This window comes from Oncorhynchus nerka, linkage group LG21 (genome assembly GCF_034236695.1).
Source record: "Oncorhynchus nerka isolate Pitt River linkage group LG21, Oner_Uvic_2.0, whole genome shotgun sequence".
Taxonomy (NCBI): Eukaryota; Metazoa; Chordata; class Actinopteri; order Salmoniformes; family Salmonidae; genus Oncorhynchus; species Oncorhynchus nerka.
In genome coordinates, this window is record NC_088416.1 from 18,478,407 (window position 1) to 18,499,126 (window position 20,720).

General features: G+C 40.7%; 1 protein-coding gene across 1 annotated transcript; it reads right to left on the minus strand.

The window, feature by feature from the left end:
• Positions 1-669: 669 nt before the first annotated feature.
• On the minus strand, positions 670-19,430 carry LOC115104013 (adenylosuccinate lyase-like). The gene is made up of 11 exons (XM_029625144.2): positions 19,219-19,430; positions 16,602-16,805; positions 14,527-14,571; positions 14,262-14,341; positions 9,907-10,125; positions 9,660-9,750; positions 9,446-9,515; positions 8,828-9,066; positions 4,691-4,780; positions 1,401-1,577; positions 670-1,146 (listed from the first exon to the last, which is right to left on the minus strand). The coding sequence occupies exons 1-11, from the start codon at positions 19,363-19,365 to the stop codon at positions 1,060-1,062; spliced, it is 1,449 nt and encodes a 482-aa protein (XP_029481004.1). The 5' UTR covers positions 19,366-19,430; the 3' UTR covers positions 670-1,059.
• Between the last annotated feature and the right edge of the window lie 1,290 nt (positions 19,431-20,720).

Sequence of the window (20,720 nt, forward strand, 5' to 3'; positions counted from 1 at the left end):
CTTTCTGAACTGCCTAAACACCCCATCAGCAGTGGAACACAATCACTTGCTACTGCCAGAACCCTAAATGTATTATTTTTAAAGCGTATTTGAAATTCTCTTTGTAATGAAAAGCGCTATATACAATAAACCTATTATTTTTAGAATGTGTAACTATTCTACTTAGAATAATCATTTTTTAAAGTACATTTTTGAAGGGGTTTGCTATGCAAGACATTACGGTAACAGCGTGGCCAACTATATGTTTTTTTTTTATTTACAACTACTTGCTTGCCAGTAACATACTGTACAAGCTGTGGGCTTCCTCTGCACACCTCGTTCTCACACTCCACATTACCCTTTCTTTCCATTTCAGGTACCTATTTTCTAAATATAAACTCTGTCATAAATAATTCATATTGTACATCCACAAACATAGTGAAACCAAAGTATATCAAACACAGGACTTCATATAGTCTTCTTTCTCTCCAGACTGAAAGCTGTAACAGGGCGTCTGCTGTTGAGTATTAGATAATTCAAATACAAAGCAATAAATGAGATAATAAATATGATGACACTCTTGGTAATAAAGACTGGTAGGACAAAGGACCTTTGATCCCAACCATTTGAAGAGGAAGCTGGGTCCTTTAGTCTTAAAGGTTTACTGTGCCTCAAATAGGTAACAAGAAATTTCATTAACAACAATGTTTATTTTTTGCTTAGTGAATCATACATTAAGTTAGGAAAATACAGTTTTGGAACAGTATGAAATATATAGACGTAGGGCCTGAAATATTTCAGAGATTTCATATGTATATGTTCTAACTCTGCTAGTTTCACATTACATCATTACAAACTCACTGACTTCTTATTTCAGTCTTTTATTTTCGTACAGTAAAGCATGCAATGTCAGTCATGAGGTTAATTTGTGTGTAACCGTATGTGTTTGTTTTAGTGAGAAGGCCACTTTTAACTTGCTAAACAATATTTCAGAATTGGTTTAAATTAAATCAGGGTTAAATTAAGGGTCAGTTTTAGTATTTTGGCTAGTCGTTTTACAGGTCAGGGTTGTCCCCAATTTTAGAGCTCCAGCTCGATCTTGACGTCAATGTCGGCCTTGTAAGGTTCCAGCAGAGGGCGTACCTCCTCAGAGAGAAACCTCGCCACCTGAGTGAGGGAATGAGGAGTTAGGTTGCGTCAACTATAGGTACATGGAGAAAAGCTGTATAATGTAATAAATGCAAAACAGCACGTGATTCTGATGCTCAACAGATTGAATGGATCTTTTTGCCACCATTAAATCTGTGCCAAGATCCTGTGCTGGATATTATTTTCTTTTTAACTACAGGTATTTTAAAATGATATTACAAAACTCAGACAAAGTTGAGAAAAACAAAGATAACAGGTGTTCTGTATAGTACCTGTTGGGGGGCGCGGCCGATGAAGGTCTTGGGGTCCAGGATGTTGTCTAGATGGCCGAGGATAGGGGCGAAGTAGGGGTCAGCCTGGACCCTGGCCAAAAGGTCATTGTCCCCCCCCTCCTGTTTGACCACAGTTGCAGCCTGCTGGGACAACACACGGATCTTCTCGTGGCAGTCCTGGTGAAAGAACACAGATACGAGAAACTGTTACTGTGTGATTACACAATAATAAATTGAACATAAATTACAAATGCAACAATTTTAAAGACTGACTGGGAATACAGATACGCATCCATTGGCCACAGATGTAGAGTGGATCAGAAAACCAGTCAGTTTCTGGTGTGACCACCATATGCCTCATGCAGCGCAACACATCTTCGCATAGAGCTTCCCTAAGACTGTTTGTGCAGAAATTCTTCGGTTGTGCAAACCCACAGTTTCATCAGCAGTCCGGGTGGCTGGTCTCGGACGATCCCGCAGGTGAAGAAGATGAATGTGGAGGTCCTGGCTGGCGTGGTTACATATGTTCAGCGGTTGAAACCGGTTGGACGTACTGCCAAGTTCTCTAAAATGACGTTGGAGGCGGCTTTAGGTAGAACAATTAACATTACATTTTTTGGCAACGGCTCTGGTGGACATTCCTGCAGTCAGCATGCCAATTGCATGCTCCCTCAAAACTTGAGACGTGTTATTGTGTTGTGTGACAAAACTACACATTTTAGAGTGGCCTTTTATTGTCCCCAGCACAAGGTACACCTGTGTAATGATCATTCTGTTTAATCAGCTTATTGATATGCCACACCTGTCAGCTGGATGGATTATCTTGGCAAAGGAGAAATGCTCAATAACAGGGATGTAAACAAATGTGTGCACAAAAGTATAGAGAAATTAGCTTTTTGTGCTTATAGAATATTTCTGGGATATTTTATTTCAGCTCATGAATGACGGGATCAACACTTGTTGGGTTTATATTTTAGTTCAGTATACATGCAATCTGGGGATTAAAATGTCATTTGATTCAGTTACTGTACTGTTTAAGAAAATAAGCACACATACAGGAGGTAGCAGTATTGTCACGGTAACAAGTATCCATTAGCCTCTATCACACACACAGTTCACAACTTAGGCACCAAACTAAAAGCATTAAGCAACAAACAGAATTTAAGGAGCACCAGAAAGAGATTGATTTTTGGTATAGTTTATGCTTACATTAGGCCTGTACGAATCATATCTTTGAAGCACATATCATAAATAGCAGTCTATTCCTTTCTGCCAGTGCCAATCAAATTTGACTAGACCTACTGTCAAGTCACCAGGTTGTTAGCCAGCTAGTTAATTAAAACTTCTTATGGCTGCAGGGGCAGTATTGAGTAGCTTGGATGAGGTGCCCAGAGGTGCCCAGAGTAAACGGCCTGCTCCTCAGTCCCAGTTGCTAATATATGCATATTATTATTGGTATTGGATAGAAAACACTCTGAAGTTTCTAAAACTGTTTGAATGATGTCTGAGTATAACAGAACTCATATGGCAGGCAAAAACCTGAGAAGAAATCCTAACAGGAAGTGGGAAATCTGAGGTTGGTCGATTTTCAACCCAGCCCCTATTGAATACACAGTGGTATATGGATCAAGTTGCACTTCCTAGGGCTTCCACTAGATGTCAACTGCCTTTAGAAACTTGAATGAGGCTTCTACTGTGTTGTGGAGCTGGATGGGAGCTCTTTGAGTCAGTGGTCTGGCAGAGAGCCAGGTCCTGGTCATGCGTATTTCACATGATAGCAACCTGCGTTCCATTGCTTCTCTACAGACATAGGAATTCTCCGGTTGGAACGTTATTGAAGATTTATGATAACATCCTGAAGATTGATTCTATACTTAGTTTGACAAGTTTCTTCGACCTTTAATATAACTTTTTGAAGTTTTCGTCCGACGTTCGGCTGGACCTGCACAACCTTTTGGATTTGTGTACTAAACGCGCTAACAAAAGTAGCTACTTGGACATAAATAAATTGACATTATTGAACAAATCAAGCATTTATTGTGTAACTGCTATTCCTGGGAGTGATCATCAAAGGTAAGGGAATATTTATCATGTTATTTCTGATTTCTGTTGACTCCAACGGATAATTTTTTTAATTTTTTGAGCGCCGTCTCAGATTATTGAATGGTATGCTTTTTCCGTAAAGTTGTTTTGAAATCTGACACAGCGGTTGCATTAAGGAGAGGTATATCAATATTTCCATGTCTAAGAATTGTATTTTCATCGACATTTATAATGAGTATTTCTGTAAAATGATGTGGCTCTCTGCAATATCACTGGATGTTTTTGGAACTAGTGAACGTAGCGAGACAATGTATACGGAGATTGTTTTATATAAATATGCACTTTATCGAACAAAACATACATGTATTGTGTAACATGAAGTCCTATGAGTGTTATCTGATGAAGATCAAAGGTTAGTGATTAATTTTATCTCTATTTGTGCTTTTTGTGACTCCTCTTTTTGGCTGGAAAAATGGCTGGGTTTTTCTGTGAGTTGGTGGTCACCTAACATCGTTTGTGGTGCTTTTGCTGTAAAGCCAATTTGAAATCGGACACCGTGGTGGGATTAACAACAAGATTACCTTTAAAAACAGTATAAGATACATGTATGTTTGAGGAATTTTAATTATGAGATTTCTGTTGTTTTGAATTTGGCGCCCTGCACTTTCACTGGCTGTTGTCATATCGATCCCGTTAACGGGATTGCAGCCCTAAGAACATGACGGAACAACATCGTTTGTTATCAAACTAATAATTAGCAACCTAGGATTAGTTTAAAAAGGGACTCATGGTTTGTGAATTTATCTCAAATGTGCATGAAATCGCACCAAAGAAAAATGGTCATTTTATTAACCTTTTAATCTAGAGACGAGCCATTTTCTTTGCTGTAAAGCTGCAAGCATGCCTGTCGAGAAATGGTGCTTCATTGTTCCGCTATGTCGCTCAGAGGCTACATGACAGCGAACTTGCAACTGAAAAGCCTACTCAGACTGTCCTGTGCTCTTGGTTATACCAGGTGATGAAATGACACAATGTATCAACTCTGCTCACCCTGCTCCAATGTATAAAATGCACATGTAACAGAAAACTCATTGGGGTTTGCATCCCCACTTGCCACCACAGCTAAATTATATTTTGAAAACTGATGGAGGAATAGATGTGCTACACTAATTATGCAATGTGGAGTCTGAGAAAAACGTTCTGTTCTAATAAGTTGTGGTGTCATGCTGTGCTAGAAGGGTGCGTACCTGTCTGTTGCCTCCAGCCTTCACCATAGCCATGATTATGTTCTCTGTAGCCATGAAGGGAAGCTCATGATGGATGTGTCTCTCGATCACCTGACAGAGAGAGCGAGAGGATGAGAGGAAAGCGAGAGGGAAAGAGATAGATGAAAATTATAGTGACGAGAAAGGGATACATAACATTAGGGGTGTAGCGGTTCACCAAATCCAGGTTTCGGTACGTATTGCGGTCACGGTTTAGTTTCGGTATAGCAGGAAAATTAATGGCCAAGTTAATTTTAGTTTGGGCAAAATATGCAAAACTAACCCAGGAATAGATCATATACAGTGGCAAGAAAAAGTATGTGAACCCTTTGGAATTACCTGGATTTCTACATAAATTGGTCATCAAATTTGATCTGATCTTCATCTAAAATCACAACAATAGACAAAGTGTGCTTAAACTAACACACAAATTATTGTATTTTTATTGTCTATATTGAATACATAATTTATACATTCAGTGTAGGTTGGAAAAAAGTATGTGAACCCCTAGGCTAATGACTTCTCCAAAAGCTAATTGGAGCCAGCTAACCTGGAGTCCAATCAATGAGACGAGATTGGAGATGTTGGTTAGAGCTGCCTTGCCCTATAAAAAAAAAAATTTAATCACAAAATTTGAGTTTTCTATTCACAAGAAGCATTGCCTGATGTGAAAAATGCCTCGAATGAAATAGATCTCAAGAAGACCTAAGATTAAGAATTGTTGACTTGCATGAAGCTGGAAAGGGTCAAAAAAGTATCTCTAAAAGCCTTTATGTTTATCAGTCCACGGTAAGACAAAATGTCTATAAATGGAGAAAGTTCAGCACTGTTGCTACTCTCCCTAGGAGTGGCCGTCATGCATCGATGACTGCAAGAGCACTGCGAAGAATGCTCAATGAGGTTAAGAAGAATCCTAGAGTGTCAACTAAAGACATCCAGAAATCTCTGGAACATGCTAACATCTCTGTTGACGAGTCTACGATACGTAAAACACTAAACAAGAATGTTGTTCATGGGAGGACACCACAGAAGAAGCCACTGCTGTCCAAAAAAAGAAAAGCAAAACATCGCTGCATGTCTGAAATTTACAAAAGTGCACCTGGATGTCCCACAGTGCTACTGACAAAATATTCTGTGGACAGATGAAACTAAAGTTGACTTGACTATGTGGAAAAAAAAAGGCACAGCACACCAACATCAAAACCTAATCCCAACTGTAAAGTATGGTGGAGGGAGCATCATGGTTTGGGGCAGGCTTTGCTACCTCGGGGCCTGGACAGCTTGCTATCAATGACAGAAAAATGAATTCCCAAGTTTATCAAGACCTTTTTCAGGAGAATGTTAGGCTATCTGTCCGCTAATTGAAGCTCAACAGAAGTTGGGTGATGAAACAGGACAACGACCCAAAACACAGAAGTAAATCAACAACAGAATGGCTTCAACAGAAGAAAATATGCCTTATGGAGCGGCCCAGTCAGAGTCCTGACCTCAACCCGATTGAGATGCTGTGGCATGACCTCAAGAGAGCAGTTCACACCAGACATGCCAAGAATATTGCTGAACTTACTTTTCCCACCCTGCATTGTGAATGTTTACACAGTGTGTTCAATAAAGACATGAAAACATGTGTGTTATTAGTTTAAGCAGACTGTCTATTGTGACCTAGATGAAGAATAGATCCAATTTTATGACAAAGTTATGCAGAAATCCAGGTATTTCCAAAGGGTTCACATACTTTTTCTTGCCCCTAATGTAGAGCCCAATAAAATGGCTTTATTTTTTGCCTAATTTTTCCAGGTTTCTGATTTTCCACTGTCAAAATCACTTTAATAGAAAAAACAACATTGGAGACATTTTCATTTTTGGGTGTAGATACCCTTTCATTTAGGTGCACACCAGCAAGTGCCTTGTTTGGTTAACAGTGTTTATGTAGCACACGTGATTGCAAAGTTTGCTGAACTAATCACCACTGAATTGATGCAAATAATCAGGATATCATTCTGCCAGGTATACAGTATCTTCGGAAAGTATTCACGCCTTGACTTTTTCCACATTGTTAGGTTACAGCCTTATTCTAAAATGTATCAAATTGTCCCCCCCCCAATCTACACACAATACTCCATAATGACAAAACAAAAACAGGTTTTTAGAAATGTTTGCTAACTTATTAAAAATAAACTGACAGAAGTACAGAAGTATTCAGACCTTTTACGCAGTACTTTATTGAAGCACCTTCGGCAGCGATTACAGCCTCGTGTCTTCTTGTGTATGATACTACAAGCTTGGCACACCTGTATGTGTGGAGTTTATTCCATTCTTCTCCGCAGATCCTCTCAAGCTCTGTCAGGTTGGATGGGGAGCGTCGCTGCACAGCTATTTTCAGGTCTCTCCAAAGATATTCGATCAGGTTTAAGTCCGGGCACTGGCTGGGCCACTTAAGGACATTCAGAGACTTGTCCCGAAGCCACTCCTGCGTTGTCTTGGCTGTGTGCTGAGGGTCGTTGTCCTGTTGAGAGGGGAACCTACGCCCCAGTCTAAAGGTCCTGAAAGCTCTGGAGCAGGTTCTCGTCGAGGATCTCTCTGTACTACGCTCCATTCATCTTTGCCTCGATCCTGACTAGTCTCCCAGTCCCTGCCCCTGCCACCACCATGATGCCACCGTAGGGATGGTGCTAGGTTCTCTAGACGTGACGCTTGGCATTCAGGCCAAAGAGTTCAGATAAACAAGTCTTTAGGTGCCTTTTGTCAAACCCCAAGCGGGCTGTTATGTGCCTTTTACTGAGGAATGGCTTCAGTCTACCATAAAGGCCTGATTGGTGGAGTTCTGCAGAGATGGGAGAACCTTCCAGAAGGACCACCATCTTCACAGAGGAACTCTAGAGCTCTGTCAGTGACAATCTGGTTCTTGGTCACCTCCCTGACCAAGGCCCTTCTCCCCGATTGCTCAGTTTGGCCGGGCGGCCAGCTCTAGAAAGAGTCTTGGTGGTTCCAAACTTATTCCATTTAAGAATGATGGAGGCAACTGTGTTCTTGGGGACCTTCAATACTGCAGAAATATTTTGGTACCCGTCCCCAGATTTGTGCCTCGACACAATCCTGCTTCAGAGCTCTATTGACAATTCCTTCGACCTCATGGCTGGATTTTTGCTCTGACATGCACTGTCAACTGTGGGACCTTATATTGATAGGTGTGTGCCTTTCCAAATCATGTCCAGTCAATTGAATTTACCACAGGTGGCCTCCAATCAAGTTGTAAAAACATCTAAAGGATGATCAATGGAAACAGGATGCACCTGAGCTCAATTTCGAGTCTCATAGCAAGGGGTCTGAATACTTATGTAAATAAGGCAGCGGTTTTTAATTTTAATACATATGCAAACATTTCTAAAAACCTGTTCTCTCTTTGTCATTATGGGGTATTGTTGTGGATTGCTGAAGATTTTATTTAATCCATTTTAGAATAAGGCTGCAACGTACCAAAATATGGAAAAAGTCAAGGGGTCTGAATACGTTCCAAAGGCACTGTCCATAGATTACTTTATGGTTAACATTTCATTGAGAAGGTTTATGGGAAAGACTTTCCATCTACCAGAAGACAGTTGTCATTAGCATCATTGTGTACAGCTATACACAGACAGGGGCATTCTCGCGCCATTACCTCTTCAGAAAGTTAAAGGAAAAATACAAATTACTTGTGCATTTTGGGCAAATGAATTAATGTTCTAATAAATTCAATACATTTAGTTGATTTCCTCCGAAGTTAAATACATTTTTGCGTCTACTGGGAAGCCAAAATGTTGCCAAACTGGAGATTTAAATGATGGAGGAGGAGGAGGAGCACTCTCTCTCCCACACACAACTGTTACACCCCTACATAACATACAAGACCGTTTGAGTTGAATGTTGTTCCTCTGTGATGTGCCAACAGACGTACTGTGGGATAAGTGCAGTTGTGTGTGCATTACTCATGAAATGACAAGGTTTAAAATGGTGGTGATAACACCTTATGAGGACAACAATGGAAATAAGCCTCCTGGTTTATTGTGTTTTTTATCCTCAATCATTTCTGTCTGGACAAGCCTACTACTTCTAATTATCTAATAAATTCAACAAATTTACCTTGGGGTAGACCACCAGGCCTTCGGTGATGTTCTGCAGGGTGCTGAGGATGATGTCAGCGGTAAGGAAAGACTCAGGTAGAGAGATTCTCCTATTGGCACTGTCATCCAGTGTTCTTTCCAGCCACTGGACAGAGGCGGTCTGGAGGGGGTCAGCGAGCAGCGCTATCAGGTGGCGGGCCAGACTACAACAACGCTCACAACGCATTGGGTTCCTCTTGTAGGGCATGGCACTGGAGCCTGGGGGAGAGGCAGTCAGAGGGACCCAGACAAGTAACAATGAGTTGGCATTTAGGAAATAACTTAAACTAGCTGTTTACTCTGAAACATCAGGATGGTTTACCAGTTGGTGCCTTAAATCAAAGTGAAATCTAGGGCTAAAACTCAATTGTATTTTATTGATTCCTCACATCATCTCTCCTTGCCTCTTTCTCAAAGTACATTGGAGCAGAAGATCAGAGGTGAAGATTCTTCTGATATTTTGCGCCAATCTGCTTTGAGAGGTAAGGAGAGAGGTTGTGACGAATCAAGGACATGCAAAGGAAATCAACCCTAGTTTTGGGATTAGATACCTTTATACCTGGGTAGGAAGTGGACTAATTTCCTTCTTATGACTCACCAATCTGCTCCTTTTCAAAAGGCTCCTCAATCTCTTTAAGGTTAGCCAGCAGGCGGATGTCAGTGCAGATCTGAGGAAGAGAGTATAATATATTACCTGTGGGTCATTCCACTACTGTCAAAGACCACCAGGAGGCATTGTTTCTCCATAGACAGACTTGTGATTTACGGTAGTAAGAATAACAAACTGATGTCCAGTCAAATCTCATCCCAACCTTGTGGATGGTGGCTCCCATGCTGGCCAGGGGAGAGAGGGAGTCGATGTCTACCTTACGACTGTACGTCTGTCCAGTCACCATGTAAGCCCTGGGAGGAAAAAATGTACAGGATTGAAGACAAATACATTTTTTTAAAGAAAAAAAAGAAAGGTATTTCAGGGATTTGCTTGTACTCAAATGACAAAACGTGTGGCAAATAGGAAACTCAAGAGACTGATGACATAAAAGTATACATTTAACTCACTTTTTGAAGCCTGCCATCTCCGTGACCATTCTGTCCAGATCCTCCACCTTATCATGGTCCCCCTGGAAGAGCTGCAGAAAGCTGGCCTGGGTGCCCGTAGTACCCTTCACACCCCGGAAACGCAGGTCTTCGCGGGCGCGCTGAAGGTTCCGCATGTCCATGGCCAGGTCCTGGAGCCACAGACATGCTCTCTTACCTACTGTGGTCAACTGGGCCGGCCTGGTAGAGGTAGGTAGGTTATATATATATATATATATGAATTTATGAGAGCAATAAAGATGAAAAGAAAACGAGAGAGAGGTGGAAAAAAATATAAATGGTGAGAGGAGAAGAAAAGTTCAAATAAAATGTGGAGGGGAAAAATAAAGATTCATATAAAAATAAAACAGAAAGAAATATAAGGCAGAGAGATAAAATCACTCTTTAATCTGAGAGGAACATAGGTGTTCATAGACAAATGGGATATATCCACAATGGCACATAGTCCATGAGCCGGGGGGGTTGGTCAGGCTCACTTAGGCTGACAATGTCTCATAGTGATTTTATTCCACACACAGATGTATACAAAGCTCTCTCCCACCCTCCATTTGGAAAAATCTGACCATAATTATATCCTCCTGATTCCTGCTTACAAGCAAAAACTAAAGCAGGAAGTACCAGTGACTCGCTCAATACGGAAGTGGTCAGATGACACGGATGCTTCACTACAGGACTGTTTTGCTAGCACAGACTAGAATATGTTCCGGGATTCATCCAATGGCACTGAGGAGTATACCACCTAAGTCATCGCTTTCATCAATAAGTGCGTCAACAACGTTGTCCCCACAGTGACCGTACGTACATATCCCAAACAGAAGCCATAGATTAAGGCAACATCCGCATCGAGCAAAAGGCTAGAGCTGCCACTTTCAAGGAGCAGGACACTAATACGGACACTTACAAAAAATCCCGCTAAGAATCCTACTCGTCGGATGTAGCAGGGCATAAACTATTAAGGACTACAAAAGGGAAATCCAGATGTGAGCTTCCCAGTCACGCAAGCCTACCAGACGAGCTAAATGACTTTTATGCTTGCCTCGAGGCAAGTAAGACTGAAGCATGCATGAGGGCACCAGCTGTTCTGGATGACTGTATGATAACGCTCTCGGTTACTGATGTGAGCAAGACCTTTAAACACTTCACCATTCACAAAGACGCAGGGCCAGACAGATTACCAGGACATTTATTCAAAGCATGCGCGGACCAACTGGCAAGTGTCTTCACTGACATTTTCAATCTCTCCCTGACCGAGTCTGCAATACCTACATGTTTCAAGCAGACCACCATAGTCTCTGTGCCCAAGGAAGCGAAGGTAACCTGCCTAAATGATTACCGCCCAGTAGCACTCACGTCAGTAGCCATGAAGTACTTTGAAAGGCTGAGCATGGCTCACATCAACAGCATCCTCCTGGATACCCTAGACCCACTGTAATTCGCATACCGCCCCAACAAATCCACAGATGACGCAGTCTCAATCGCACTCCACACTGCCCTTTCCCACCTGGACAAAAGGAACACCTATGTGAGAATGCTGTTCATTAACCATAGTGCCCACGAAGCTCATCACTAAGCTAAGGTCCCTGGGACTAAACACCTCCCTCTGCAACTGGATCCTGTTCTTCCAGGTGGTAAGGGTAGGCCACAAAAAGTCTACCACGCTGATCCGCAACACTGTCGCCCCTCAGGGGTGTGTACTTAGTCCCCTCCTGTACTCCCACAACTGCGTGGCCAAAACATGACTCCAACACCATCATTAAGTATGCTGACGACACAACAGTGATTGCCCTGATCACAGACAGCGATGAGACAGCCCATAGGAAGGAGGTCAGAGAACTGGCAGTGTAGTGCCAGGACAACAACCTCTCGCTCAATGTGAGCAAGACAAAGGAGCCGATCGTGGACTATAGGAAAAGGCGGGCCAAACAGGCCCCCATTAACAGCTGTAGTGGAGCAGGTGGAGAGTTAAGTTCCTTGGTGTCCACATCACCAACGAACTATCATGGTCCAAACACACCAAGACAGTCGTGAAGCCCTCTTCATGACAAACCCTGCTGCTACTCGCTGTTTATTATCTATGCAGTCACTTCACCCCTACCTACATGTACACATGACCTCAACTAACCTGTACCCTCGTACACGGGTGCCAGTACCCCGGTACATAGCCTCATTATTGTTATTTTATTGTGTTACTTTTTACTTTAGTTTATTTGGTAAATATTTTCTTAACTCTTCTTGAACTGCACTGTTGGTTAAGGGCTTGTAAGTAAGCATTTCACAGTAAGGTTTTATTCAGCGCATGTGACAAATAAAGTGATTTGATTTCCTTGAAAGTCCATGTAGGCCGTCATTGTAAATAAGAATATGTTCTTAACTGACTTGCCTAGTTAAATAAATAAATAAATAAATATATATATATATATATATATATATATATATATATATATATATATATATATTTTTTTTTCTATGTCCCTAGAGTTGGAAAGGTGTCAGTATACAACAATGTCAGTACACAACATGTTATATGCTCACCTTCAATTATATAATTGAAACACTCAGATTCACAGATACCAATCTCCCCCAGGTGAACATAACCTTGACCTTTGACCTCTAGGGTACATATCACAAATACCTGTATAAATTGCTAATAAAAAAGGAAACCCTGATACATTTTCATCTTTGTTTGACAAGTGGTTCTGAAAGGACATTACCAATAGTTAATAGGATAACATTGTATATCATTTTAAAATAAGCTCACATCCATGACTATTCACTTGTACATATCCATTTTACATGCTTGAAGATAAAATATTGCAATTATTGATCATGACATCTTCAGAAATCAGCAATTCAGACAGAATTGTGGTAAGAATGTACCAGAAAAGTTGTGAATAATCTTTATATCTGCGCACTTGGCTTATTTGGTTGTGTATTCTACATCAATTAACATTTTATGATATTAGAATTATATTTCATACAGATATGATCATGCGAAATTGATCCAATAAGACCCTATTGAGTTATTCGGCGACCATATTAGAAAAAGGCTTCTGTGGAGTTAATACTTGAATCCTGTGATGTCCCTGCATCTACAAATCTTTTTAAAAGCCTGTTTTAGCAGTGTGTGTGAAATGTGGTCCCTCCAGCACATGGGCTATTTTTAAAACAATAGTTGTAGCTGGTGCTTCAAAAGTTGGTTATATTATATATAATTTGAAATGTAAATTCATGGCATTTCAGAACCACTTGTCAAACAAAGATGGAAATGTATGAGGGTTTCCTTTTTTAATGCAATTTACACAGGTAATTATTATATGTACCCTAGGGGTCAAAGGTCAAGGTTCTGTTGAACACTTGAATACTGACCTGATGGATAGCTGTGAAACTAAGCTTTTCAATGATATTTGATTGAAGGCCATACGTGAGCAATAACTTGTTCTATACTGACAATGTTTGTCATAGGGTAAAATCCCTATGGGGAAAATGTATGGGATGGAGGGATGAAATTAAAATGTATGGGATGGAGGGATGAAATTAAGGAGTGATAACACAGAAAGCTACCATTGCGGTACTGCTACCACACATTTTCCAACTCTAGAGACATAGACCTTGAAGAAAATCACTGAGCCCGACAGCCCAAATTTGAGGGTTACGCTCATGGACCAATATAGAAGTTATTGTTAAATTCATGTTTTAAGTATCGCTATATTTCTATTTTTCTCTATTTTCCACTGGTTCAATTCTGAGATGATCTACAAGTGACAGGTCAGCTGACCCTGTTGTACCAGCAAGTGTAGCTGGTTCAGGGTACTGCAAGTTGGACCAGTTCTGGTGTTTTCCTTTTTCTACTCGTCCAATGACGGTTGCTGTATGTGGAATACCACTTTCTCTGTCAGCAAGCTGTTCCTTCATCTGCTGGATTCTGTGGTCGACCACAGAAGCAGGAAGGAACAGCTTGCTAACTGACTAAAAAAGGAGCAGGCTCTCAGTAATGGAAAGTGGCAGCTTGAGTAATACAAATAAAAACTGTCACACAACCCATTTGTAATGGGGAACTTGAATAATAGTTGGACATTTAATTATGCTGTTGATGTTTTATTTGTCTTTAAAGAACAGAGGAAGATTGTTATTACGGGGCTATCACTCTGTCAAGAGTGTGCCTGCGCTGGAAGTTTGGTTGTTAATGGACCTAGCCTTGAGTGGAATGGCTACCTTGTAGTGTGTTCATACGGTATAGTAAACTTTGTTGAACTGGAACCTTGTTGTGGTGTCATTTCGAGTTAACAGTTAGAACCTCCCGAGGTGTTCATACTTACTGGTAATGTGTGAAACCCAGGGTGGGGAGACCAGCGTATTTTTCAGCAAAGTTTGATAGTCTGTCGATCACTCTGGCCAACTATAAAGACAGAAACTTGTTTTTAGTTTACGGAAGAGATGAGGGATATACAGGATCATACTTGGCTGACTTTCTCAGACATTTTCAACACAAAGTTGCACATAACTTTACAGCATACTATCTGTATCTAGTGCAGGCCTGGGGGTATACAACTAATCCTCCCTGGTCTATAACCACTAACTTACCTTCGGCAGGAGAATGTCAAAACCGTCACGAAGCATGATCAAATCCTGAAGGGAAAAAAACAGCAGGCATATCAGTCTTTATGCATAGAAATCTATATATACACACACTGGAGGTCAACCGTTTATGATTTTTCGATACCGATTCAGATTATCGGATGACCAAAAAAAGCTGATACCGATTAATCGGGCGATTTTTATACATATATTTTTGTAATAATGACAATTACAACAATACTGATTGAACACTTAACTTAATATAATACATCAATAAAATCAATTTAGCCTCAAATAATGAAACATGTTCAATTTGGTTTAAATAATGCAAAAACCATGTTGGAGAAGAAAGTAAAAGTGCAATATGTGCCATGTAAAAAAGCTAACGTTTAAGTTCCTTGCTCAGAACATGAGAACATATGAAAGCTGGTGGTTCCTGTTAACATGAATCTTCAATATTCCCAGGTAAGAAGTTTTAGGTTGTAGTTATTAATAGGACTATTTCTCTCTATACCATTTGTATTTCATATACCTTTGACTATTGGATGTTCTAATAGGTATTTTAGTATTGCCAGCCTAATCTCTGGAGTTGATTTGCTTGAAGTGATAAACAGCAAAGAGCTGCTGGCAAACGCAGGAAAGTGCGGTTTGAATGAATGCTTACGAGCCTGCTGCTGCCTACCACCGCTCAAGTCAGACTGTGCTATCAAATCATAGACTTAATTATAATAACACACAGAAATACGAGCCTTAGGTCATTAATATGGTCAAATCCGGAAACTATCATTTCGAAAACAAAAGGTTTAATATTTCAGTGAAATACAGAATCGTTCCGTATTTTATCTAACGGGTGGCATCCATAAGTCTAAATATTGCAGTTACATTGCACAACCTTCAATGTTGTCATCATTTTGGAAAATTCTAGCAAATTAGTTTGCAACGAGCCAGGTGGCCCAAACTGTTGCATATACCCAGACTCTGCGTGCAATGAACGCAAAGGAAGTGACAATTTGCCTAGTTAAAATTGCCTGCTTACATGAATTTCTTTTAACTAAATATGCAGGCTTAAAAAAATATACTTCTGTGTATTCATTTTAAGAAAGACATTGATGTTTATGGTTAGGTACATTGGTGCAATGATTGTGCTTTTTTCGCAAATGGGCTTTTGTTAAAGTTGGCTGTCTTTGTTAGGAAGAAATGGTCTTCACACAGTTCGCAACGAGCCAGGCGGCCCAAACTGCTGCATATACCCTGACTCTGTTGCACAGAACGCAAGAGAAGTGACAGAATTTCCCTAGTTAAAATAAATTAATGTTAGCAGGCAATATCAACTAAATATGCAGGTTAAAAAATATATACTTGTGTATTGATTTTAAGAAAGTCGTTGATGTTTATGATTAGGTACACATTGGTGCAACGACAGTGCTTTTTTCCCAAATGCACTTGTTAAAAATCACCCGTTTGGTGAAGTAGGCTGTGATTCAATGATAAATTAACAGGCACGCATCGATTATATGCAACGCAGGACAAGCTAGATAAACTAGTAATATCATCAACCATGTGTAGTTAACTAGTGATTATGTTAAGATTGATTGTTTTTTATAAGATAAGTTTAATGCTAGCTAGCAACTTACCATGGCTCTTTTCTGCACTCGCATAACAGGGAGTCAGTCTGCAACGCAGTCTCCTCGTGGAGTGCAATGTTATCGGCCATAATTGGTGTCCAAAAATGCAGATTACCGATTGTTATGAAAACTTGAAATCGGCCATTCCGATTAATCGGTCGACCTCTAAGATATACCCATGAGAAACAAACGTAACCATTAAGCACACTCATCCCAAAATAACGTGGTCCTTTTGGTCTAAAAGTAACTGTCTGCAGTCTGTTGCATGTAGAATACATGGCCCAACCCCAAGTTAACACCCAAAGCCCTGTGCCCTTGTGGAGATCTAAGAGGATTTGATTGGTATAAGAAATATGGTGAAACTTTCACCTAGTCTACCAGAGGCTAAGTAACAATGCCTACACCTGTCAAACCATCTCAGATCTAGAGGTCTATTTGGGATTGGGCTTCTCTTACCGTGTTGTCTCCCACGTAACAGGAAGTGGCACCCAGGTGGATGATGGGAGCAGCGGTGGGGCAGCAGTGGGCGAAAGTGTGGACGTGGGCCATGACATCGTGCCTCAGCTTGCTCTCCTCCTCTGCCGCCATGGCAAAGTCGATGTCCTCAGCGTGGCTCTCCATCTCTGCTACCTGGGCTTCGGTGACGGGCAGGCCAAGAGCCTGGAGAAGGGGGAATAAGAGGACGAGATGGAGTTATAAGGAGCAGACCAATAGCCTGGAGGTCAACAGGAAGGACAAGAGGAGTAGAGAAAATTAGAGCTGGTACCCTAGAGGCGTAGTGAAAGCACTGCAGCCTGTCATTGTAGGTTTTTAACTGATACTCTGGGATATGCATTCAGTGTAAGCGCTAGCTACTTTATCAAGTGTTCTCTGGCTTTTATTAAGCTGAAACATTGTTGCTACATTGCAGTAATTGCACATTGTATGGTACTATATAATATAAATTGTGTCAATGGGATGTGTGGTGGAACTGTCCAGAAAGTGGGTCAACATTTTCAGATCACTTTCAAACAGATAGCTACAGGTGGTTGCTTTGCTCCGCTCCATATCTCGCACAGAAACTAGGAAAACTATTCCAGCACAATCTTCGTTATGGTAGCAGGTCTATTTAAAACCATTGAAAAATAGAATATGTTGTTCGAGTAAGCAGAGCAGAGGAGTTTGGCCCTGTGTTAATGATAATAGCTAGCGACACCCTTAGCTGTTAGTAACACTTAAATGTTTTTTACTTGGATGTGGATAGGTAGGCTAGAAGCAGTGCAGTGGTGGAGTTTCCACTAATAATCAGCTGCAACGTACATATCTGAAAACATAGAAGGGTTATTTAGGGCCAAGGACAAGGAAGGAGAGTGAAGAGCATAAAGAGGCTAGGCTAACTCTCAGGGGGGGTAGTGTCCTATTACCATTACATTTTGGCCTGGCTATTTTTGACACAAACCCACCCCAGCAGATTTCAGAGAGACATTGGAGACAAACTTGCTATTTGAAATCTGACGAAACAACATTTTGTATGGGAACACTGCCTGTACATTCATTTTCATGAGGGCACAAGACTATAGTAGGGACTAGCGAGTGTGAGAAGAGACAGATTCCACCACCATAGCCCTGCTGTGTGTGTGTGTGTGTAGCTTTTAAAAAGCCCCATAGGCAGTATTCCTGTTACATCTATTTGAAATACGTATTTTAATTACTTCTGAGTATTTCGTCATTTGAATTACACTCCCAATTGTATTTTGTATTTTCAAAATACTGAAAATTGTATTTTCAAAATACTGAAAATTGTATTTTCGAAATACTTTCTTTCCTATACCATTTTTGTATAGCGGTTCACATTGTGGCCCACCTTTCACCTTGGTATCAGAAGTCTGATAGCACTATGGGTTTGCTAAAAGCAGCTGCTAAATTAACTAAATATACAAATTGTAACAATTGCAAAGCATGCTGAGTATTATACTAATAGCTCTGGCCCGAAACAATACCCTGTGTGCTTTGTAGTTCATTTTCACATTTACATGTAGGTGATTTAGCAGACACCCTTACCAGAGTAGACTTGCTCAACTGAGGTAAGTAAACAAAAACATAATACAGTCAATGTAAAACCATTACTGAGAATATTTTTGCTGTTTGGGCCAGCTACTTGCAAATATATTTGTCCAAGAATTTTGTAATTTATTTTGATACAAAATATCATAAAGATCACTGTATCTGTATTTTGTACTTTTTGCCCATAGTCTAGGCCCTGCCTATATCCTTATCTTTGTGTAGTCCATTTCCCCTCCACTAACAGATCAGATGAGCTGTTGCATGTGACAGAGGGTCTGATAGTAAGGTTAATTACAAACGCACAGCCTCCCTGTAAATTAGAAGAGTTGTGGAAGTCATTTTTTGTCTTTAAAAATAGCCTAGTGTTTCTCTCTTAAAAAGGTATTTGCTGGACAATTCTTATCTAGGTTTCACTGTTTGCAGGTTTATCATGCGGAATAGCTGGAAATCTATATCCAGTTTCCAAATATTGTAGGCCAACAGTGGGGTCAATGAACTAGCTGAAAGTGATTTGGAACCCTGATGTCAAGTTAAAGAGAGGCTAGATTATTGAAGATAGGGGTACACATCTGAAGGACTTCTACAGGGTTGATTGACAAGCGTAACTTACTATACCAACCATCCCAGTCACTTTCCTGACTTTGCCAAAAACTGGGTACTGCTGATGAATAACTACATGCATTGTTACATCCACATTCCACAACCATGCATCAATGCTCCACAGTTTATCACAAGACACTGCATCCTACTAGCTAGTTTGTTTGGTTTGCATCTTCTGTCTTGTAAGGCAAATACAGTAACGTTATATTCTGAAGCTGTTCATTTACTATAAGGTCCTATATTTAGAGCAGGGAACTTGAGAAGGATCTCTCAAGGTCGCAAACTTAAAATAGACTTCATTTTGTAGCAGAAAGTGCAAAAAAAATATGGAAAACGATAGCTACTGAAATAGACAATGACATGCATGCTCATTCACGATAACTAGCCAAGATTACAGCTAGCTGGCTAAGTGGCTAATTAGAGGCAAAACCTTTTCCGCTTTGGCCAAATAGATCCACAGTTTTCTCCACGTTGTGAATTTCTTCTTGTCACTGAAGTTATAGGCCATTTCCTTGCTGGCATATCGTGACACCAGCGGCGAACGATACTTATTAAATTCGTCTCCAAATGTGTCCATGACTGAAACGTGTGTAACAAGCCTCAGGCAGCACGCAGGTTTAACCTCATCTTCTTTGATGAGGTTTACACGGCGGTTGGCAATTCAATAAATGTTGCATTACCGCCATCTACTCGACTGGAGTACAACTCCCTTATATTTTGCTTGAAAAAATAAATAAATAAACAAATACCCTACCATCTAACAACACTCACAATTTTTTTAATATATATAATAATAAGAAATAACACAACCCTACTCGACTATTTACATCTATTTAGTCCTAACTAAGGCTGACAACCTGAAAGGATGGGACACCACCACTTAACACACCCTGTCACTGTTCTGATGACAAGTCTCGCACACCCAAATTACCTCTCTGCAGCTGCCGCCACAACCTCCATTCTCTGTGACTTGATAACCATTGCTATAAATGCAAAAAAATCCAATCTTACTGAAACATATATCACTTGTTGGCCTATCCCTCTGTACTGGTACTACTCACACCACTCCTCTCAGGAACCCTCACCCATGACCCATCTTCCTCTACATTCTTCACTGCCTCAGCATATTACAACTTATGCACTACTCTAACCCTGGAAACCTCAACCTTCCTCTCGCACACGGGACATTTCTGATCCCCAGCCCCATGGGCACCCCCACAATTAACACATACCACTACCTTCCCCAATGCTACACATTCCTTTGTCTCATGCCCTTCTTCACCCTTCTCACACCTACAAACCTCCCTCCAACACACTGCTGCCACATGCCCATAAGCTTGACACCTGTAACAGCGTAATGTATTCGGCAGAAAATCTCATACACGATAACCTAATATCACTTTGTACGGCAAAGACTCAACATCAAAACTCAAAAGAACAAGCAATGGCTCTTCTGCTTCACCACTCACGCCACCCTGTCTGTGTCGCACAAAATTACAAGCATCACAAACACTGGGAATCTTCCCCTTCAGTTGGCCAACTTTTATATTTTCTACTACCCCGGTAATTACTCCTTTCAACGCCACCCTTTTCTTGAGTGCAAAACAATTCCCGTTTCTTGCAATCATTCGTTTTACCGTGGAGCGCCTTTTCCCTCTGACCTGCAGAAACACAAACAATTATCACAAGACCACAAGACCCTAAGTGATTCCACAACACCAAACTCTGTTTTTACCCACCCTGAAACCACACACTTCAGGGTCTTCTTCTTTAAGTTTTTATTGTCGGTTTGCAACCAACTGACAGGTGCATACACTGCCACATACTGTACTGGAGTGTGAAGCCGGTCACAACTTATCTATAGCGCTATATTCTCTTTGGTAACCCTTCATTTCTAATAAAATTAAATAATTTCCTACAAACCTCACTACT

Excerpts from the sequence above, each read along its gene's own strand:
- LOC115104013 (XM_029625144.2), bottom strand. The coding sequence starts at position 19,365 with ATGGACACATTTGGAGACGAATTTAATAAGTATCGTTCGCCGCTGGTG. Across the intron at positions 14,342-14,526 it reads TTGACATTCTCCTGCCGAAG|TTGGCCAGAGTGATCGACAG; the intron begins GTAAGTTAGTGG and ends CTGTCTTTATAG. Across the intron at positions 9,751-9,906 it reads GAGATGGCAGGCTTCAAAAA|GGCTTACATGGTGACTGGAC; the intron begins GTGAGTTAAATG and ends TTTTCCTCCCAG.